Source organism: Pelodiscus sinensis, chromosome 6, assembly GCF_049634645.1.
Source record: "Pelodiscus sinensis isolate JC-2024 chromosome 6, ASM4963464v1, whole genome shotgun sequence".
NCBI classification, from domain to species: domain Eukaryota; kingdom Metazoa; phylum Chordata; order Testudines; family Trionychidae; genus Pelodiscus; species Pelodiscus sinensis.
In genome coordinates, this window is record NC_134716.1 from 3,801,667 (window position 1) to 3,824,717 (window position 23,051).

The 23,051-nt window shown below is 48.7% G+C and overlaps 3 protein-coding genes across 4 annotated transcripts; 1 reads left to right on the forward strand and 2 right to left on the reverse strand.

Moving 5' to 3' along the window:
• Nucleotides 1–5,454: 5,454 nt before the first annotated feature.
• Nucleotides 5,455–9,302, reverse strand: IQCN (IQ motif containing N). Of its 2 annotated transcripts, none has more exons than XM_025183207.2 (2): nucleotides 9,276–9,302; nucleotides 5,455–6,974 (listed from the first exon to the last, which is right to left on the reverse strand). In XM_025183207.2, exon 2 carries the CDS (start codon nucleotides 6,910–6,912, stop codon nucleotides 5,494–5,496), a length of 1,419 nt encoding a protein of 472 aa, XP_025038992.2. In that variant the 5' UTR covers nucleotides 6,913–6,974; nucleotides 9,276–9,302; the 3' UTR covers nucleotides 5,455–5,493. The 2 variants fall into 2 exon arrangements, with proteins under 2 accessions (XP_025038992.2, XP_025038990.2); XM_025183205.2 differs by lacking the exon at nucleotides 9,276–9,302 and adding an exon at nucleotides 7,586–7,813.
• A 4,472-nt stretch (nucleotides 9,303–13,774) lies between these two features.
• THAP1 (THAP domain containing 1) lies at nucleotides 13,775–17,233 on the reverse strand. The gene is made up of 3 exons (XM_075931324.1): nucleotides 17,012–17,233; nucleotides 16,024–16,225; nucleotides 13,775–14,361 (listed from the first exon to the last, which is right to left on the reverse strand). Exons 1-3 carry the CDS (start codon nucleotides 17,080–17,082, stop codon nucleotides 13,924–13,926), a joined length of 711 nt encoding a protein of 236 aa, XP_075787439.1. The 5' UTR covers nucleotides 17,083–17,233; the 3' UTR covers nucleotides 13,775–13,923.
• Nucleotides 17,234–17,359: 126 nt separating this feature from the next.
• Nucleotides 17,360–21,531, forward strand: LOC142829786 (transcription factor JunD-like). Its single transcript, XM_075931323.1, has one exon. The coding sequence runs from the start codon at nucleotides 20,060–20,062 to the stop codon at nucleotides 21,230–21,232; it is 1,173 nt and encodes a 390-aa protein (XP_075787438.1). The 5' UTR covers nucleotides 17,360–20,059; the 3' UTR covers nucleotides 21,233–21,531.
• Nucleotides 21,532–23,051: the final 1,520 nt, after the last annotated feature.

Genomic DNA, 23,051 nt, shown 5'->3' on the forward strand with positions numbered 1-23,051 from the left:
CCACTCCCCGAGGCAGGGGCTGTCACATTACCGAATTGGAGGGAAGCAGCCAGATCGCTGCTGCACCCCTAGGAGGGGGGGGTTGGCCCCAGAAATTAGTATGAAAGGGAGCCATGTGGGGTATTGAATGGGAGCTTACTGTTTGCTGATCTTATGTACGCTATTGATGTGAGTATATAATGTCTGTGTGTGTAGGTAGAAATCTGTAATCTGCGTGGAAGCTGAATATTTCTCTGAATGTGGTTAAGCATTGCTATGGACAGGCTGAGTAGCCAGGCCCAGTAGGACAATGGCACTTGATGGGCCAAGGACACACCCAAAGAATGGGGGCTGTCACCTGAGAGCAGCCAGCAGGAAACACAGGGATTGGCCTCTGACCAGGTGACCTGCTGCATACAAGAAGAGGCCAGGAAGGAGGTATAAAGAGGCCATGTGGTTGATGCCATTTTGTTCTCAGCTCAGCACTTCATCCCAGAGGCAGCAGTGCAGGGATCAAAGAGCCTGGAAGACCTGTGAACCCATCCTGATGCTAGGATGTGCAACAAGAACTTTTAAACCAGCAGCTGTAACATCTCTGCTAGAGCCTGCATCGAGAACTAGGAGATTCGGTGCATGTAACGTACTATTCTTTAACAACCTCACTCTCATGCTTTTCTTGCTTGTGATAATAAACCTTTAGATATAGATTCTAAAGGATTGGCCCACTGTGATTTGTGGGTAAGGTCCAGAGGGTAAATTGACCAGGGATCTGTGGCTGGTTTCTTGGAACCGGACAGAACTTGTTCGGGGTAGGTGGGATTGGGTGTTAGGACCCCCCCACCTGTGTATAGGCCCGGGGCCATCTGGGGCACGGATATTGCTGGGGTGTCGGAGGGGTTTTGCTCGGGAGGCTTCAGGCAGGTTGCTGAAGCGCTCTGTGGGACTGGTTTGTGGCCTGTTTGGAGAGGTCACCAGTCTGGGGGCTGTAAGGAGCCCCGGATTTGAGCAATTCGCCCTGAGCGGATGCCCTCAGCTGTGCCCAGACACGGCCCGGTCCGTCACGGGGCAAAGAGTAGGTGAATTGGCAGTCGATTATTTGGGGCCTGAGGTGCTCAGGGATCCTGAATATTCATAGGTGGGGGCAGGGCTTCAGCAATGTTAACTGCCACCCAACCTGAGTGATGAATTCCCAAGCTGGGGGCAGCCGGGCCTTTGTGGCCAGGAGTGTCTTTACAAACAGAGACAGGGGGATTAAGGTAATCAAAGTTTGTCGGAACGAAAGGCTCATGAGAAGGTCTTCAAAGCAGCCTCAGGTAGTCCAGTCAAAAGATAAGAAACTAAAAGGTGGGCTAAGGGGGGTTCAGAGGCAGAGCTTGAGGGGGGCTACATACACTAAACATTATTTCAATGTCTTTAAACTAAACCGTGAGCCACCTGATTTAAAAAAATAAACCTCAAGAAAGAATAAGCTCTGAGAGTAAAAAGAAAATGCAGGCAGAAACCTCCCTTAGGGGAAGGGCTATTAATACACATTCTCTATGCCTTCCTAAAGAGGCGAGGGTGGGAGAGGATAAAATACAGGTAAGCTCTGATGAGAAAATAGGGAGGTAATTCAATGTAACATCCCTGTGGTGGGGAAAACGCCCTGGCAGCCCAAGACTGTGGCATTTCAATTCAGGAAGGGGAACTACACAAAAACGAGGTGGTTACTTCAACAGAAATTATAAGGTACAGTATCAAAAGTGAAATCTCTGCAAGCTGCATGGAGACTTTTCAAAAACGCAGTCAACCCCAAATTAAATGTATACCCCAAATTAAAAAAAAAAACATAGTAGGAGAACCAAAAAAGTGCCACCGTGGCATAACAACTAAGTAAAAGAAGCAGCAAGAGATAAAAAGGCATCATTTAAAAAGCGGAAGGTCAAATCCTAGTGAGGAAAATAAAAAGGCGCCTATTCCCTGGCAAATGAAGTGTAAAAATGTAATGGAGGAAGGCCAAGAAACAATCTGAAGAACAGCTAGACAAAACCTCAAAAAGTAACGGCAATTTTTAAAGTACATCAGAAGCAGGAAGCCTGCTAAACAAAAACCTTCCCAGAGCCTGAGGCGATGGGGTGATGGGTGAGCAGTGGGAGATTGGATGGGGGAGTGGTTTCCACTCTAGGTATTTTGGGCACCACCAAAATTTCTGCAAACCTGCCACCCATGGGTAAATGCCAAGTCTCCCCTCAGCTGAGGGTTCCCAGCAGTGTCTGCCCATGCCACAAGGCTAAGATGTTGTCATGGATCATTTTGTAAGTCATAGACAGGACCCGGGCAGTAAACACAAATTCACAAAGCTTGTGTCCTATTTGTGACTTTACTAAAAATAACCGGGGCGCACTAACTTTACTAAAAATAAGTGTGGCGGGGAAGGAATGGAGTCCCGTTAATGACAGGCCAAGACCCCTACCATGGCAGGGAAAACTGCCCCAGCAGCTACAGCGAGGGGCACAACCAGGGAGGGGGATGCACAGTCTGCGGGACAGGGCTGTGTGATCCCAGCTGCAGGCCCTCCCAAGCCCCAGCCACAGCCAGGAGGCAGGTGTGTGTGGCCCTGGATGCCGCAGGGCCACACAGCTCCCATCGCAGCCCCTGCCACAGGGCTGGGGCACACGGCTGCAGCCACCCCCAGCAGAAGCCGTGGGGCTAGGACACAGCAAGGGGGCACAGCCCCTGCTCCGGAGCTAGCTGCAGCTGCGGGATGGGGTTCACGGACCCGCTGCGGTTCCCCCCAACCCTCATGCCCCAGAGCAGGTGCTGCAGGGTCCCGATTCCAGCCCCCCAACCCCAGTTGCCGCAGGGCAGAGGAGCAAGTTGGAGGTCTGACAAAATCGGAGGCTTAGCCGTAAGGCTGGCGGGTTGTCTGTGGTCTGGAAAGCTTTGGGGTCTTTCACATCCCGCCCTGGAGACCCCAAGTCAGCTACTCGGGTACTGGCGCTGTGCCCCTTCTGTGGCCATTGAAAGATGGCTCAGGGCACAGCGACATTTCGGTGCACGTGGGGCCTAGAAGTCTGAGGCGCTGGGGAGGTTTGGGGGGTGCTGGCACTGGCAGGGGGGTGAAGCAGACAGAGTCCTTCACCACCTCCAGAACAAGCTACCGGCATTTGTGATCACTGCCAAGGATTCAGTCCCAAGTCCCGTCCTGTGCCCCACCGCCAGCCCCTGGATGTGTGTGTCTGGGGGCCACCGGCAAGGCTGTGTCAGCAGTGGGCACTTACCTTTCACGCCTGTTCCTGGCATTGGCTCCTGCCGAGTGTCAGGTTGCTGGTCTCCAAGGTACCGTGAGGCCCATTCCATGATGCTGGACTTGAACAGTGGGGGTGGGGGAGAGCTGTAAAGTGCTGGACACTTGACCGAGCAGTTCACGCTTACGTCGTGATCCGTAAAAGAGCAGGACTCTCTTACCGAGGAGACTAAGGCCTTGCTCTGCACATCTGGGTGTGTTTAACTTCCTGCACAGGACTGGTCCCCTCACCTCAGAAAAACTATTCCCGTGAGCCCAAGATTAGGTGCAGCTCTTCCATATTGCTGATGGGTGCGCGGCCCCACACCTGCTAAAAATGGATTCCGTGGATACCCTCCATTGTACCACAAGTGTCTGGCTCTCGTTCTGTCAGCAATTCCAGCTCAAATGTAGTGGTTCCCAAACAGGGAGCCAGGGACCACGAGTAGGTTTCAACGGGGTGGCAGAGCATAAGCAGAACCAGTGTTAGACTTGATGGGACCAGCGCAGAAAGCTGAAGTCCCACAGTGCGGGGCTGACGGCCAAGATGCCCTGCTCTGCCACATGAAGCTGAAGCCAAAGCCTGAGCAACCTCGCTTTGCGGGGGCCCCCCTGAAGCATGGGACCCCAGCTTGCTATCTCTTAACGCTGGCCCTGGCTTTTATATTCAGAAAACAATTTATTGTCGCACTGGTGGGCTGTGGGGGCAGCTCTGAAAGATTGAGAACCCGTTGTAATGAACAGATTGGTCATGTCTTGTGCACTGGTGAGAAAAGCAGGCCTCTACCACAAGCCGAACGTGTAGATCAGGCATGTCCAAAGTCCGGCCCGCGGGCCAATTGCGGCCCGTGTTCCGGTTTAATACGGCCCCCCAGGTAATTTGGCAATATCTATCTTCTATGGCCCCCAACGAATCCATATGTATTGAGATGAATACATTGTAAAATCTCAGTTAATGTCAGTTGGTCTAAATCAGTTATAAATATATTTGGACACAACATGTATACTTGGTGTTATGTTCCTGTTCATATTTTTTTAACTTAAAAGTTGACAGACAACCTTTATTACCAATAATATGTAATGTACTTTACAATGTTCCTGACATATATTTCAGCTTCCTGGATTTTTTTTTTCATCTGGCCTTCAGATATGAAAGGCAGAGTGATTTAACACCTGTTTAGATTTGTCATCCATGTGACGAAATGAAAAGTATGCCATTTGCAATAAACTTTGCATAAAATAGTTAATTTGCATTTAATTTTAATGGTTCAAAGAATGTCAGGCAAAATGGTCGGCCCTCACGCATGTTCACTTCATCAAATCTGGCCCTCTTTGAAAAAAGTTTGGACACCCCTGGTGTAGATTAACTCAGCAAGGTCTGCAAAGAGAAAGGGGGACCCCTTGTGGATTTCATAGGAAGTTACAGGGACTGCTGCAGGGAGTAACCAAGTTAGTCTATAAAGTGCTACCAGACCATTTCTTGTTTTTAAAGTGCATCCTGAACAGACTAACAAAACATGTAGATGCCCATTTAAATCAGGATGTTCCTTCCAGTTGTTCTATTGTGTGCCACACACAGTCTATGACATGGCCTGTGCTACGGGATTATGACATTACGAGGAAGACATGCCAAAGCACCAATAACTCAAAATGAGTTGACTTCTTGGTGATCAAAAAACAATGGTAAGGTTGTGTCCAGTAACGTTATTTTTCTGTGGAATAGTAAATAAATATACCCCACAATTACATATAAAACCGGACTAATATTTACAAACAGGAATGCCCAAAGCTATGCACCTCGGCTGGGATTTGGAATGAAATTCAAAGGTCTTTGACTGCCTTGTGCAGCGCCGTCCTTACCCATGCGCAGAACATGCAGCTGCGTAGGGCACCCAAAAATTAGGGGCACCACTGGGTCTTAATGTCCACCCATCCCTTCCTAGCCCTATTCTGTGGTTTTGCTTCCTCCAGAGAGGAGCTAGTTAACTTAAAAGTGGAAAAGCCTGCCAGAGCTATTAGCAGAACAAGAACCTCTGAAAGAGACATTCGAGAGGGAATGAAGCCATTTAACAGTCATTTGCCAACCCTAAGTATATACTCTCAGTTTCTGAATGTACTCTGTTAGTCAACAGGCCCTTAGTTTAAACTTTGCTTTAAAACTACGATTATAAAATCACCTCTGTAAAAAAATCGTCAGAAAACCCTTTTGGTGTGATTCAAGTACCAGCTTTTATTTCTCTTTACCATTACTAAGGAAGAGTTCTTGGATTACTTTCCTTCTCCACCATGTTTATTTGCACAATGATTTGAGAAGGCCTGGGATCACTGTGATTTTTGACTGTGTAAAGCCCCCGTGTCCCTCTGCTCATGTCTCGGTGGTATCCCTGCACGATGGCATTAGGACTGGACACGCGTATGGAGATGGGGGGTCTGCTAGCAGCTGGCACCCCCTTCACAAGGGTGCATATGTTAATATTTCTAATAGATGGCACGCTACCTTCTGTATTAGTTCCTTTGCTTTCCTTACTAGGTTCCTCCTTTACGGAGGAGTCTTGTTCAGGTTCCCGCACTGGGTCTTTTTGCTTGGGAGCCGAAGACTGAATTTCTGAAACAGCAGATGGCCCTGGTGTCTCACAGCTCTCGGGACTGTTTTTAAAGCCATCAGAAAACCATTGGCTCTCCTCTGCCTTGATCTGAGCTTGCCTTTTCATTTCCCTCAGCTGCTTTCTGGCTTGATACCCCCTCCACGCAGCTTGGATTTGCATTGCGGCCGAACCCATCCCTCGCTGCTGTGTCTTGCTTTCGAAGACATTCAGGGTAGGCAAGCCACTAGGGAACACAAAATCTTTCCTCTTGGTCTTGAGTGAAGACTCTACTTTCGGGAAGACCGCTGTGGGGATAAACAAGGTGCCTTCTCTTTCGGAAGTCTCGTGCTGGCTTCTTTCGCTGTCACTTTGTGAGAGGCTGCCCGATGTATCCGAGTCCCAATCCCACAGATGATAGAACCCCAGAATGACTGGGAATAGCTTCTTCTGGCTTTCTGCTTTCCTTTTCTTTTTCAATTGTAGCCCTTCATCCTTGCCACAGGTGTGAAATCCCAGAGGCAGCTCCTGTCGCGTCCTGTAGCCTCGAAACACCGCCTGGATTTTGGAAGCCGCTTTATTCATCCCATCCATCTCCCTTCGGACCTGATAACCCCGCCAGGCGGACTGAATGATTGTGGCCGACTGGTTTTCTTTTTGGAGTTGCTGTGGTGTTTTTCTCGGTCTGATTCGGTGCTGCCGGGACGGCGCCTTGCTTAGGCATGCAGTGTTGAAATTGAAAAGCCCGGTGTAGCTTAGAAACTCTTGCTTGCACACAGCCTGGCCACTTTTCCGATCTTCACTTCTCCCTGTGGCCAACTGCCTGTGCCCGGCAGCATCTTTACCCGCTGTATTGAAGACTGCGGACCTGTGCATGTGCATTTGTACAGTACACCTGCCGGGCGGAGTTCTGTTCATTCCTTGCCTCGCAGCTGTGTTCGGCGCATTTGCTGCTGTGTGTGGAACACCGTGTCTGTAATGTGAAAACATAACATATTCGCTAGAGATACCCAGAGGCTCAGATTCTTGTGTCTCATGCCTCGTTCCACGATTGGATGTTTTGTTGCCAGTTGGGACTTTTTTCATGGTCTTTTCACAACAAGAAATCCAATTGCTATTATATCTGCTCCATGCCCCCTTGCAACCTGCTGGAATTAGAGGAAGAGAACCATGTTCAGCAACAGACTTAACCCCTACAGAGGAATCTCTCCATTAAGTGCAGTGTGCTCTCCAGTGAGTGTACCAGTAACCACAGCACTTGGGCAAAAGGGCTGCAATAGCCATATATTCTGTGCTCAGCTCCACATGCCTAGCCTTGCTCCAAACTGTTCTGCTTTATGATTGCTACCACCTTCTGTTTCTTTTGCTAATGTTGCAGTCAATGCAGGCTTCCTTCCCTTACTGCTTAGGCTACATCTGCACTGTCGCAGAAAGTCGACTTAAGCTACGCAACTCCAGCTATTTAAATAACATGTTAAAGTCGACAAAACTTAAGTCGACTTACTGCACGTTCTACAACATGGGGAGGCTAGGGGGAGAAACTCTCCTGTCAACTTCTCTTACTCTTCTCATCTTGGGTAGCATAACAGGTTTGACAGAAATATGATCTGTAATCGATCTGGCAGGTCTTCATTAGACCCACTAAATCAACCACAGATGGATCGATCTCAGACTGTTGATCTGGGCTGATGTGTAGCTGCAGCCTTAAAAATAACTTCACCAACAATCTATCTCCTACGTAAGCAAGCAGTGAGCATACCTGAGCCAGAGGTGCGCATCTCAGGTTCATTCAGCATTATGAGCACCTGTGACCAAGGAAGACACATCCTACTGCAGTTCATTGCTTCCAGACCAGCTCCTCCATCTGAAATTTCAGGTTGGAGGGATGTTTTGTACCATCTTCTTCAGTGGTGTGAAATGGATTGGAATGGCAAAAAAAGAAGAGTGATAAAACTCCTCACAGCCACAACTGTGTTTCAATTCTTATTTCTCTTGACTCTTTGCTTCTCTGATTTTTGGGTTCATCGTGCTGGTCAGACTTCCATCCGCTCTCCTATGCCTTCTTTCTGGAGGTGGCAGGTATGAAATCTCAGAGCCATATTCATTTAGTTTGGCTTATTACATTTAACATGTACAGGGATGTTATTTATTCCTAGTGGGGAGTCTTTTAAGATTAGACCTCTTTGAGGGCATGTCTATACTTACCAGAAGATCGGTGCTCCAGAGGTCAATCTTCTGGCATTCAATTTAGTGGGTCTAGTATAGACCTCTACATTGAATGCCGAGGGCAGCTCCCTGCTGGCATCCAGTACGCTTCGCAGAAGGAGGAATAAGGGAAGCTGGCAGGAGTGTTTGCTCCTGTCAGCCTTCCACAGCACGGACACCGCCAAGGCTCAGCTTAAGGTAAACTGACTCCAACTACGCATTGTGTGTAGCTGGAGTTGGGTGCCTTAAGCCGACCTGCCTGGTCTAGTGTCGACCAAGCCTGAGCATTTCCTGTTAAGCCTCTAACTGATGGAATCTATGGGGCTTTGTGTTTTGAAACACCAAAAAACACATCTCTTTGTGTTAGTCATGTATATGCCATGCCAGCAGGCCCATAGGAGGGCTACCATCCGCTCCAATTGGCTACCATCCGCTCCTTTCAGCAAGTTCTACTGAAATCAATGCAGGCTGCAGATTTAGATGCTTAACTATAAATTTCAGAACCTAATTACACCTTCATATGTTTTGGCTATCATTTTTCATACATGAGCTATTCTAATTTGACAGTGCCACAGGTCCCGATTCAGCAAGCGGGGGGAACTCTCCTTGACTTCAATGAACCTACTCACGTGACCGACATAAGGCACAGGCTTAAGTATGTCACAGCTCTACTGGGGAATGCAGGGAATCAGATGAGCCCAGGGAACACAAGGTACGGGGTTAAGAAGGACCAAGGAGGTGCCAGAACTAGAATTAGCCCTACATCCGTTTCTGACAAAAGTTTTACCGACAAAAGTGCAGTGTAGACATAGCCTCAAACCTTCTCTAATAATCTGCTGCAATGCCCCTCCACGAACACAGCAACAATTTCTAAAGTCATTACCCCAGCCTTATTTCCGAATTTACTTGGGCTGAAGAATGTAACTCCAGACAGTAACTCTCCAGTTACAGGCAATATAACAAGCCCATCCGAAGAAACTTTTCAATCAGCAAATAGATCAGTATTTCGAAACAGGCCTCAAGAATGCTACACCAGGAACCAAGATAAATTCACCCCACAGTTTAACATATGCTCAGTCAAATCATAACAAGTGGATATTTGATATAGAAAATCCTTGAGCATTAAATTCTGGACTCCTGAGCTGGTAAAGTGATGATCATCTATGAATCAATATTATTCTACCAGTATACTTTATTGGATTATTTAAATAAGTGTTTAAAATTATAACTTGGTTTTATTTTACCAGTAGTCTGTTTGGACACAACTCACCGGAGACTGGAACGCGGGTACAGAAAACTGAGCTCTCATTATGACATCATCCTCTACTATGATGTAGACAGTCGGAGCAAAAACATGGTTCCAAGCCCTTGGTTCAGGAAAATGAGCATGGTTAGATTCATTTCAAGTGATGCTGTTACCCTCATCTTTTCTTTCTTAAAAGTCTTATTCTACACCACTCTGACAAGAGAGGCAGAGAGGAGCACTGAGGGTGGAGTTTACAATAGCTTTCAAGGTGGAAACCTGCACCCACTGAAGTCAATGGGAGTTTTGCTATTGATTTCAATGGCAGCAGGATTTCACCTTTGGTGTTGGCTTAACGCAGCTTCCCTGGAAGTCGATGTTGAAAATTCCACTTTGAGTGTTCTCAGCCATCTTTGGTTCCCAATGAGAAGTGAGAGTTCTCTGGACATGACAAGATCCAGCTCTTAATTTGTCACATTATAAGAAAAGCAGGACTCAAGTAAGGTACAATTTTACTCTAGGGGGAATTTTGCATCACTGCACGGGTGCAGAATTCATGTTCCCCACAGATTTCTTTGTTTCCCTGGAGAAAAATGTATTCTGATGATGTGGGTAAGGTGGGAAACTCGAATCAAAGTACATCAACTCCAGCTATGTACTTGATGTAGCTAGAGTTGCGTATCTTGATTTGACCTTCCCCTTTAGAGTAGACCTGTCCTCGTTCTCCTTCTGTCTAATAAGCATCCAGCTAGCTGACCAAGACTGCATATTTTACAGCACCTGCTCTAAATCTATGACCAGAAAAGCAACTAAGTGCAATGCCTTAAATAGTCTGATGGTGATACAAGTTTGTCAGGTCTCTGAGCAGCTGATAGGACTGTGTGCTAGGTCTTTGTTTTCACAGCAGCAAGTCAACACCACAGGCAGAAGCTGCATTTTCTAGCTTTGTTGTTCTTTTCTTTTCGCTTGTGTGTGTTTGCTCTGTTTTCTAGGAAATGGGATCAGATTTTAACTGTGGCAGCTCCAGGCCATCTCAACTAATTGGTCCTCTTTTCCCCAAACTGACAGTCATTGTCCATCCAAGAGACTGTCAAATAAGAGAGGAGGAGAGGAAGTTTCTTTTTCAAAACTCTCTCCAGCTGAAAGGGATAAGGGAATAGTTACAGTGGAAGCCATAATACTTTACATTTCGAATGCTTTAATTGTTTTTCCCTCTTTCCTGTATCTTTAATAAAAGGCTAAAAGTTGTTTAGTGATGTTTGCCACTGTGCTAAGCAGGTTGAGGTCTGTGTATACCAAACCCCAGATCTTGTTTAAAACAGTTGAATGTTGGACAGTTTCAGGGTCACATTAGCACCTCTGACTGTGGCCATATGTTCTAACCAATTAATACAATATTCCCTCACCTTCATAGAATATTGGCTACGGAGGTAGGAATTCCTCTTTAAGCCACTGTATACTCAAGTCATAGAGATCCTTATATTACTGCACAGAGATATAAAATGAAGTGGGAATTAGGCATATCATAGGGAATCCTGCATTAAACTAGAACCTCCTACACTGGCAAAAGGAAAATTAAGGACAGTAGGAAGAGTTTTTTGTTTAAAGGGGGAGACACTTCAAGAAGAGCACTGAAGTCAATTCTAAAAAGAAAGCTTTATAAAGTGATATATGATGCCAGATCCTGGGCATTTAGTTTTCCACTCATTTCTGCCTATTTTAACACCTCGTAACTTCCCTGAATTGTTTTCTTCTTAAAGGCTTTGTGTTGCAACTACACATATTGGAGCAGAAATCACTCGTTTCATTTGCAATCAGATAAACACCACTATTAAAGCCTTCTCCCAGAGCGTACATTCCCACACTTGTTTCAGTCCCAAACATTTTTCAGGAGGGGCTGATGCTGGTACTACGTGCATACAGGAGACCTGCGGCCAGCAAAAACAGGAAGTCATGCAGGCGGATATTTACAGCAGACCGTGTGAACAGTATGTGCATTCCACTGAAGGCCCCTTTAAAGGAACTTTTCCAGTTTGTTTTACTGGGATTCTCTCTCTCTCTTTTTTTCTCTCTTTTTTTTAAAGGTAAGAGATGCTTGGAAAACTAGGCCATATGTTGACTGGTTTTACCTCAAGGTCCAGTAGTAGATAGCCTCAACCTTTTCTTCCCATAATGCATTGACTGCAGCACGCAAGTACCCTGGTGATGGAAATTCTACTGGGACAAGAATCTCCTCTAGCAGGATGAGCTATGGTTCGAATGTTAGGTTTTACTAAAAGTCTTGCCAGCCGCATCAAGGCTGCATGGTAAAGTTAGAGCTGCGAGAAGCCACTGGAAAGAAAAATGCTTCCTCGTGACAAGCTGCCTCTCCTGCCTGTTGCCATCAGAAAACCCATTGTGATAGGAGAGGAAGTGAAAGCTTTGCCTCTGTGCTGGACAAAATCCATGAAGCAGCATAAACAGAGGACTAGCAGCCATTGCATTCTGGATCCAAAAATCAGAATACTTATTTTGGCCCCAAATCAGCAAGGCTCATACATGTTTAAGGTCAAGCATGTGCTTGAGTGCTTTGATTTGGGGGGTTAAAGAGCAGGAATCAGTACATTCTTGAAAAAGAAACAAGAATAAGCTGATGTCCTGTACCCCATGTGCTGGTGGTACTATACCCCATGTCACCATACATAGGATCAGTATGTGAACATTAACAATTATTTAAAAGTGACTGTGCTTTTGTGTTAACCATTTTTTAACCTAAATATTTCCCAGTCTATTTCAAGTGCATAAGGGTAAGAGCAACAGAACAAGAGTACTGCTTTGCACATTTGTTTTATATTTTCCGATGATACTTTTCCTGCTTCTGAAACCACAAAAACATCCCTTATAAAACTATTAAAACGACAATAGGCGGGTGTGGCACAGAATAGAAGTACTCCAAAGCTAAACCACAGTTTGTTTGCTGGAAAGGACACTAAATGTGCACAACAGAGTTGAGACCTTAAAAAACTGCATTTGACAAAAGTACTCTCGGATTCCTATGTACAGGACCACTACCAAACACTAACGAAAGCAGATACAGAGTGGTTGATGCCACAGTATCAAACTGTTTCTAAAAACCATTCCTTGTTTTGAAATGCCACGCTCAAAAGAGCGGAGCTATGTGAAAAATGAGACATACTTTTAAAAACCCATCTTGAACTAGAATTGCTAATCAGAGCTAGAATTCACACTGCATAGATATGGACACAGAAAACCACTCTACCACCTTCTAATAGATTTGAGCCATGGTGCAAGGGGGGGGGGTTATTTCACTTGTACTGATGAAATCAAGGTCAGCACCAGCTGCTTCACATTATAAACTAGCGATGATAAAGAACCTAAATAGTGTGATTTCCAGGTCTTATTAGACATATACAAAATGTAAAACCTCTGTCAAAGTCCAACCGCCACCCCCAATCCTGATTCTGCACAGATTTCGAAAGTTACAGCCGACTGCAACAATTGCCATGAGTGCTCCGCACCCATGAAAAAAAAAAATCAAGCCATTTATTTGGTGCCAGGTGTTAGGCACCTGTGTGGGAAAGTTTTGGTCACAATCTGTCTCAGATTACCCATTTTTAAAAAGGAAATAATACTTAGCCCCATGCTCCCCTCTGTTTTAGGCCATATGGGAGCAAAGCACTGGTCGGATCCCACAAGAGGAAAGAGAGACAACATGGTATAGTCCCACCTTCCACAAAGGGCTCCTGCTCCGTTCATCAGAGACTGGCTTATCAGAGGATCATTAGTTTGTTAGAAAGTTATCCCATTTTGCAATACACACAGAATAGAAGACAGGTGGGGTTTTCAAATGTTCCCCAGCTCCCACTGAAGTCTATGAAAATGGGAGCACAGTTAGGCAGAAGCAACATGCTTTTGAAAAATCTTCCCCCGCAATGGTCTTCACTCTCAGCTAAGATGCTCTTCAGCCACCCAACCCCAAGCAGCCATTGCAAAAATCTGTTACACATTTTCAACATAATTAACGTGCATCCTCCCAACCCTTCAAAAACATGGCAGATTTTAAAAAACAAATGCAGATTCTAATTGCTAGCCATGTGTGTAAAACATTCTTTCACTTTATTAAAACTTGGATGGAAGAAATAGATTTTCATTGGTAAATGTCAGTAAATATCAATTTTGCATAAGCCAATGGAAAACACATCAGTTCCATCAATAATCAAAATTACTACTTGAGAATGTATTAATTAATTCACACAAAAAACCTCTGTATATTTTGACATGTAATATTGACACTTTGTGTTTGAACAATTATAAAAGTTTACTACTGACCGCCATAATTTTATCTGCCCCCCCTATAATTTTGCACAACTGTAAAAATTTAAGTTATCCATTAAACTTCAACATTATTTTCCATCAAAATTACAAAAAAGGGTAAATTCTGCCAAACCTAATGAAAGATGTTGAAAACTTCTATGACAATGAACAAACTGTGGCCTACTGAGTATTTTATAGCGTCTTTATTATTTTTAGAAATTTTTTTTTTTTTTTTTAATACACACAATTAGAGAGCATTACTTTTGAAACTGAACTTCCGCGTTAGTCTGAAAAGGCTATTTGACACTGCCCCTTTAAAATTAAGGTCCATGTTTTTATGCTGGTACTTCTACGATTTCAAAATAATCATTAGGTAGAATCACATAGCCTTTCCCTGCCACTATGTCTTTTTCCTTCTGAAACTGAACGATCTCTCGCAGCTTTTCAATCTGTCTTTCCTGACGTCTGCATCGCTGCTGCGCTGTCTTCAGCTTCTTTCGCAGTTTTTCAACTTGTTCCTCCAGCTGCTGAATTCTCTTTCTTTGATGTACTGTATCCTCTACAGTATAGTTGTGATCACAGAAAACGGCAAGATTACTAGGGGTCTGGAGAGGAGGCATTAATAATCCAACACTTGGATCTACAAATCTTGCATCTATTTGAGACGCAGGAAAGGAAGATGGTGGTGGAGCAGGTGGTAGCAAAGGAGGTGGTGGTGGAGGGGGTGGTGGTACTGCAGACAGATCTTCAGGTTGCTCTGTAAATTCTTCAGTCTACAAACAGCAAGAGAAAAAGTACATTTTAATCTGTTTTGGGAATAGGCCATCTAATCACCAGATTGTAGTCTGTAAACAACAATAAGCATATCCATTACTAGCAAAAACAGCTAAGAACTTCTTCATTAAAGTTTTCTGAGAACCATCCAAAATGATTCCAAGAACTCTCTCTCAGGTGTTAACAACTCAATTAGATATCCCATCATACATGTATAGGTGGAATTATTTTTCCAATGTACATCTCTGTGCACACAGCAGTATTGCATTTTGTCTCCCATTTTGCTGCCCAGTTTTTGGAGATCCCTATGTAACACTTTGCAGCCAGCTTTGAACATAACTATTTTGCAGGAATATTTTGCATTTGCAAATGTTGTCATTTCACCATTCAGTCCCTTTTCTAGATCATGAATGAATATGTTGAACAGCACAGCTCTTTGACGAAACCTCTCTCTGTTGCAAAAATGGACCATTTATTTCTACTCTTTATTTCTTATCTTTTAGCCAGTTATTGATCCATAACCGACCTGTTATTCCAGGACTAGTTCATTTCCTTAAAATCCTTTAGTGAGGCATCTTGCCAAAGGCTTTCAGAAAATTCAAATACACTAAACCACCCAAGACGTCCTTTCACAGATGCTTGTTGACCCCCTCAACCAATTCTAATAGATTGAAGCATAACTTTCCTTTACAAAATCCATGTTGACTCTTCCCCAACAAATCATGTTTATCTATGCACTTGGTAATTCTGTTATTTACTATGATTTCTACCAGTTTGCCTGGTAGCAAAGGTAGGCTGAACAGCCTTTACTTGTCAGGATTGCCTCCGGAGTCTGTTTTAAATATCCTCCAGTCATCTGGTACATAGGCTTTTTCAGCAGTTACATACTATAGTTAGTAGTTCTGCATTTCTTTTCTGAATTCCTTCAGACATTCTGAGTAAATGTCATTTGGCCCTGCTGACATATTACTGTTAAATGTATCAATTTGTTTTAAAATTCCACAATGATGCATGAATGGGACAATACTTCAGAAATATCACCCAAAAAGGACATCTACATGAGCTGTATCTCACCTACACCTGTCGTTTTGCATATATAGGTTGAACCTCCCTGGTCCAGCAACATCCATGGTCTGGCAGGACCATGGATGTTGCTGGACCAGAGGGCCTTGATGGCTGGGGCCCACTGAGAGTCCAGCAACCAGGAACTTGGCAGCTGGCAGCAGAGCTGGGCTGGCAGGGTCAGGAAGGGAGCCCAGCTGGGAGGCTGGCAACCCCATGGGAGAGCCGAGGCCAAGAGGCTGGAATTGATCTCCCCTGGTCTGGCAAACTCCCTTGTTCGGGACCAGTCAGGTACACAAACACTGTTAGCAAAACTACCCTATCCTGGAAGACCATCTTGGTTACAACAATCTCATGGCCCACTGAGATGCAGGAGGGTCACTCATTGGGCCTACTCACTAACCTAGTTGGCCGCTCTCTCCTCTAGACCCTTCAAAGTTGTCCTGCTCTCTGTTTAATATGCAAAAACACAAAGGGGCAGACAAAATCCAGATCTCCTTAACACGGTTCTTCTCCCTTCTCTGTATTAAAAAAATGCATATATTGCAGTATTTGAGTAACAAAAATTAAAGTATTATAAGAAAAAGTTTTCACGTTACCTTTATCTTCTCACTGGGTTCAGTGTAACAAAATATCGTGGGCACAGCATTTTCCTTCAGTAGCTTGTTATTGCACTCTCTTTTAAAGCAATCGGGAGTGAAGTGCTCTGAACAAATACTGCTATACTTTGTGGGCTTGAAATTTTTTCTTTTAACAGCAGCTTCCCATTTCTTGCAGAGGTCAGGTCTGGTGAGAGGAAACCTGCAAACGAGATGGACTTTCAGCGCCACTGAACCGCTTTCTAAGGAAAAGCGACAGCACTGCAGGCATACAAAAGGCACGGGTGCAGCACTCAGGGTTGGTCGGCATGGCGGGGCCAAGGAGCCCGGTGCTAGCTGCTGTACAAACAGGGATCAGAGAGGCAGCCTGCTGGCCCTGCGACATTCAGCGCCCTGGCTGGGTTTGCCAGCGCATACACCTACGGCGGGCATAGGGGCGCAATGGGGGGGCGCAAGGGGCCAGTGTCCGCAGGCAGAACAGGGTTTTGCACGGTTCGGGGGAACTGACAAGCAGGTGCTGCCGTGGGGCTGGCCAAGGCACAAGTGGCCAGGAGGCCTGGACAGGGAGCGGGCGGACTCGGAGGGGCATGGTCACTGCCAGGCCGGCTCATGGGCTTTGCCAGGCGCACACCGAGCCCAGCAGGCAGCTGAAGCCAGGCCTGGGGGCAGATGGGCCAGCCCTGCCCCTCATTGGCCCGCGGGCCGGACAACAGGCCCGGGCAACCGGCCCGCGGGCCGGACCAGGCTCGCAGGAGGGGGCGGGGCAGCCTCCCAGCGGCCCCTCCCTCCTGCCTTTCCCCCGCCCGACGGGTCCCACGTGCCCACGCAGCCCCGCCCCCTTATGGGTGCGCGCGTGCCGCCCCGCAGCCGGTGCGCACGCGCTCTGGGCTGCTCGCCAGTGACAGTTACTCCCCGCCCCCCCCCCGGGGGCCCTTCCCGCCGAGGCGCGCTCCCGCCCCGCGCAGGCGCGCTCCGGCCCTGTCCTCACTTGTGGAAGGAGATAGGCTTCTCTTTGTCGTATCGGTTCCGGCAGCGGTAGGCGGAGCAGGACTGCACCATTCTCCCCCGGCGGCGGCCGCCTGCCCCGCTCCGGAGCACGCCGGGGCCGAGTGCAAGGACTCGGGCGACCGCCAGTTACCGCCCGACCCCCATCCCTTTTCTATTAGCCCCTAGGAGCAGAAAGGGGACACGGCCTCTCCCGACTTCAAGATGGCGGTGCCAGCTTCAGGTGAACTCTCGCGATACCAGTGCCTCGCTCGCCTCCATTGGCCGTTCCCCTCCGCGAGGGTGGAGCCTTTTCGCGCAGCCCACCAATAGGCGTCGAGGCTCCGCGTGTGGCGCGGGGCCCCATTCGCCCAGCTTCCGCCTTATCCTTTGCCCCGCCTCCCTTCGCTCACACATCTGGATAGCAGGGTCCCTGTGCTTCCAGCGTGCGCCAGCAGGCGGTGTCCAGACTGCTTCATTGCTGCGGAGTCTCGCTCCAGTGCCTTTGGCCAGAAATTCTGCCCCTTCCCCTGCAGCTACTAGGGCTGCTCTCTGCCCTGGGTGAGGTGGGAAAGATCAGGCAGGCCAGGGCTCCTTCTTGCCCAGGGAGGGGCAGCCTAGGCTCCTGACCCGGCTGCATGAGCGGCCCTCCTTCAGCTGAGTGCGCTGCAGATTTGTTGTAATCCACCTGGTCTCCCAAGATAGGGGAGATTTTGGTAACTGCACTTGTCTACCTAGAATTTGTGGGGTGTGCCAAGTGGACTCTAGCAGCACTTTGATTGGATGCAGTGGGTGTGCAGGGCTTTCACAGTCAGTGCATGCAACTGCGCACACCTCGCTTCACCTACCCATGCATAAAAAAAACGTAAATGCATAGTCTGTAAGTCTAAACCTTAACGACTAACAAAACATGTCGATTGTATCATGAGCTTTCATGGGCTCACTTCTTCAGATGACTGGAGTATTGAAAGTCCAGATCCAAGAATAAATAAGGGAGGGGGAGGAGGGGAAAAAGGGGAGAAAAAAGACAGTGAATACCTGTGCATATCATTTTAGTAATACATAGGAGCAGGGGGACAACTTATGCCCACAGAAAACAGCTGAATCTGGCAATCTTGCCATGGGCAACACTAAAATTTGTTGTGGGCCACACACAGAACCCCATTGGGCCACAGGTTACCCACCACTGTTCCTGTCTTTCAGTTCCTCCTTCCCCCCCACCCATCCATACTTTTTCAGGACTGAACAGTGGGAGGAGAGGTACAGCAGCATAGTCAAACACCCCAGAGATGTGTGGCAATGTAAGCCGTGTGGCTACGGAGACGCTCAACCAGCCAGCCTCCTCTAGGCCAAAAGCAATGAACTATGCCAAGAAGCCCAATGAATAGAGGAAATGTGATGGGAAGCAAGGAAGGAGGGATTTCTGGTGGTAGGGGTCCGTGGATCATAGGGAAATAAAGAATTGGTATATTAATTAGAGATGTAAAGCACTGCCTAACTAGCCTGCTTACAAGGAAAACTGGTTAACCTGCACCCCACCTGGCCGGGAGCAGCCCTCTATCCATGGCTGGGCCCACCATGCCCTGCCATGGATGGGGAGCTGCTCCAATGCCCCCCACCCTCCCAGTCACAGGTCAGTTAATTAAACATGTAGTTTAACTTGGTTAACATTTTTAATGGAATTTTACATCCCTAATATTAAATGGGTGGGTCACAAAGACTTGAGGTTCATTCATTCAGCCAGCTAAGGATGGTAAACAGTGGCTCACAAGGAGCTATCAACAGTTTGGTCAGGGCCACATCAGTCCCCCTGACCCAAGGAATTTTAAATAGAGATTGTAACTAATGGTAACTCCCCTCCCCATCCTAGTAACTGAGGACACCGTTTTCCTACAGCTCAAAAGTACCTACTTCCCCACTAAACACAACCTTGAACACACATTTAGCATTTTCTGCTATATTTTGTTGTACCCTGAGTATAGTAAAGAATTCATCGGTCAGTTGCATACAATATACACACTGGCTAAGGCTAGGTATTCTGCACCGCCTTAGCCTGTTTCACTGTACACTTTACCTGATCTGCTAGGGGAGTGCAGCTGCACTGCACTGCCTCATTCCCTATAAACTTTCCAAAATGCCCTTTGCAAGGTTAGTGGAAATCTGAGAGGCTGTGTTGAGACACAACAAAGCAGGTAATTAAAGTCGGTGTGAGGGCAACAGGCAGAGTTATGGTGGCAGATGAAAATTTTAATCTGGCACGTCCTGATGTTTCAGCGCTTAATTATGCAACCTGCGCGTTTCCTTGGCGTACTCTCTGCAAAGAAAGTCAGATGGGGGCGATTATTTCAGCCCTACGGTCCCCCGCCACTGGCCGTGGGTCGGTCTGTTCCTTGGGTTTCTCCTTGGGACTCTAGAGGGATGCAGACGGGCTCAGAGGCAGGCTACGGAGTTTGGAAAGGTGCGCGTTACAGGCAGGGACTCACGCCCCAGCCTGTGCGGGGCGCGAAGGCGATGGGGCGCGACCCCACCCCAGCCCGCACACAGTCTCCGCTCGCGGCAAGGGGCAGCGCTCTGACCCAGCCCCTTTTCCCAGCTGGCGTCGCTGTGCAGCCCGCAGCGAGGGAGCGTGGGCGGGCGTGTGGGCAGCTGCCAGCGCGGAGCCGTGTGCGCTCCCATGCCCAGGCGGGAGGGAGAGCGCGCCGCGGCCGGCGGAGGGGCGGGGAGAGCGGGCGCGAAGGCGGCGCTGCCGCTGGGAGGGGGTTTGACATCAGTTCCCCTGTAGGAGTTTCGGTAAATGCCACAAGCCGAAGGCGCGGAGCCCTGGGCGGCGGAGGAGGCTGCCGCTGCCCCCGGGGGGAGCCGACCCGCCTGCCAGGGGTGAGCCCGGCCCCCGCCACCTCCATCGCGGACCCCCGGGCGCAGGGCTGCGGCGGGCGGAGGGCCCCCCAGACGCCCCCGGCGAGCGCACGCTCCCGCAGCCCCCGCGGGGGCTCCCCTTGCTCCCGCTGCGGCCGGAGGCGGGGCGGGCCCCCTGGCCGGGCGGGCGGGCAGGATGAGCGGCGGCCGCAGCGGCCGGGCGGCGGTGAAGATGGAGGCCCCGTTCTACCCCGAGGAGGGGCTGGAGCTGCTGCCCGACTTCGTCCCGCTGCCCGGCTTCGGCGGCCCCGGGCAGGAGGCGGCGGGGCACAAGCTGCTGCTCGGGGCCGGTAAGAAGCGGGAGCTGGCGGGCCCCCTGGCGCTGCCGGGCTCCTTCCCGCTCCGGCCGCCCGGCGGCAGCGCCCGCAGCCCCGCCGCGCTCAGGCTCAGCCCCGCCGCGGCGCCCCCGGGCTCGGCCGCGGGGGGAGGAGCCGGCGGCAGGGGCGGCCCGGAAGCGGCTCTGCTGGCGGCCGGGTCCTCGGCGGAGCTGCCGCTGCTGAAGCTGCCGCCCGCGGCGGACCTAGAGCAGCTGCTGATCCAGGGCGGCCCGGGCCTGGGCCCCGCCAGCCCCTGCGCCGCCCCGCCGGCGCCGCCCCCCGCGGCCGGGCCCTTCCTCTACCGGCAGCCGGTGACGCAGGAGCAGGAGGGCTTCGCCGACGGCTTCGTCAAGGCCCTGGCCGACCTGCACAAGCAGAACCAGCTGCTGGCGGCGCCGCTCTCCCCGGCGCCCTGCGGCCCGGCCCGCCCGCCCAGCGACCCGCCCGCCGTCTACACCAACCTCGGCAGCTTCAACCCGGCCGGGCCGCTCAGCCCGGCGGGCTCCTACTCGGCCGCCCCGCCGCCCGGCCTGCCCTTCTCGCCCGCCCCGCCGCCGGGGCTGGGCCGCCTGCCCGTGCCCGGCGCCGCCAGGGCCCTGGAGGAGCCGCAGACTGTGCCCGAGGCGGCCCCGCCGGGCGAGGCCGGCAGCGGCGCCCCGACGCCGCCCTCGCTGTCGCCGCTGGACGCCGAGAGCCAGGAGCGGCTGAAGGCCGAGCGCAAGCGGCTGCGCAACCGCATCGCGGCCTCCAAGTGCCGGCGGCGCAAGCTGGAGCGCATCGCGCGGCTGGAGGAGAAGGTGAAGGCGCTCAAGGGGCAGAACGCCGAGCTGGCCGCCACCGCCAGCCTGCTGCGCGCCCAGGTCAGCCAGCTGCAGGGCCGCGTGCGCAGCCACCTCTCCAGCGGCTGCCACATCAGCGCCGCCGCCGGGCCGCCCGCCGCGCCGCCCGAGGGCCCGCCCGAGCCCGCCGCGCCGCAGACCAGCGCCTGCTGAAGCCCGCCCGCCTTCCCCGAGGTGCCTGGGAGGATGCGAGACTGACGGGCTCCCCATAGCTGCTGGAAGGAAGGCGAGGGGGAGCCACGCTGCGCGCCACGCCGGCTGAGCGCGGCTAGTTCCCAGGCAAGGGGCTGGTGTGCGCGCCGTGCAGCTTTCCCAGGACTGAAAGAATCGCTGTTTACACAAAGAGTCCACTTTATTTCCCTGCTAGAGGCGTTCTTTCTAACCCCCCTGGAGCGGGGCTTGATTCAGAGTTGTCTATTCCCAGCTTGAAAAAGCTCAAATTCTACATTTTTTTTTTTTAAAAAAAGTGTGTGTCTGTGTGTGTGTGTATAAAACAAAATGTGGCAGTGTATTTCTTTCTTAGCAGTGAAAGGAATTTTTTAAGATTGTATTGCTGCAGAGCAGCTTTTCATTTGCAGCTGATAGGGAAGCCCTGCGAGTAAAGCACTTGAATGGGCCTAGTTTTAAATCTAGCCTTCGCTGAGAGAGATTCTGCCACACAACTTAGGTTAGAAGGAATCCTATTTAATGACAGGTTCAGCTGTAAGAAAATACTCTTATCATAAGCTCCATATTATTTCTTGTGCCAGTGCAAACATGGGGCATTGATAAATATATTTATTTATTGAAACTTGAAACTTTTGGATGTCACCTAAACCTTATTTTTATAGCACATGCATACTAGTGGGAGAAATTAGCTTGACAGAAAAGCTGCATTTATGCCTTTTCTTTTACTGTGTACATTCCAGTTCTGCTTGCTCTTTATTGGGTTCAGTAACAATTCAGTGCTGTCCAAAAAAGGGCTCAGAAGATTAGGGTTTTTTTAGCTCTGTTATTATGGTAACTCCATTGCATTATGTTTGACTAAATCATAGAAACATAATGGAGAGCTAGATTTATTTTTTCAGAAGAAATATGTAAATAATATTTTCTTGTTCTATTTTATTCTACAGACATTTTTCTAGTTGTCTAGGGAGGGGAAGGGTCAAAAGTCAGAATATGAAATGTATTTCTGGATGGAAAGAGTCCAGTGTGATTTATTTATTTTTGCTTAGATTTTACTTCTAAGGAGTAGAAAAGGAATGGTTTCCTCTGTTTAGACTTAATTCTTGCTATTTTTGGGATGTTCTGGATAAATAGCAAAGACCATGTTATGAGCAGTTTTGCTTTTTTTACTACAATTTGCATGTTTTGAACAGTTCTGCAAATCAAGGTTTATTAAGTCCTGTGGCTTGATACAATTACATTTTGACTTAAGCATAAACTCCGAAGGTCCACTCAACGAGAAACCCTGTCTGGACTAAGGCCCTGATCCTGGATCTGCCCATACTCAGCACAAGCAGATCCACTTGTAGGATGGGGCCCAGCATTGTCTTTGAAAAATCACCACTTAAGTGATTTGGGTACGTATATTCTATTTTCAAAAGTGATAGGCATTTAGAACCCTAACTCTCATTAAAAGTCAGTTGACTTTAAATGAGGCTCTAGGACTTTGAAGATTTTTTGCATCCACCGAGACTTGTATCTGCTTTCTTCACACTCATTCCCGATATTGGCTGTTCAAGCGAAAATTTCTTCATACCGTTTTTCATCACTTCTAATCCGTCTTGCACTGTTTTCCAGACTGTTCCTCTAATCTCTCATGGTCACTGTGCCTGTGTGCTACTGTTTTGCATTTCTCATCAACAAATTTGTTTTCAGGTGCGTTGACACTTTCTTTAGATCTAGAATACAAATGTGTTATTTTGCGCTAAAGTCAGTAATATTTACTGCCCATGTCCTTACTTAAGTTTGGAATGTTGTTGTATCTAGG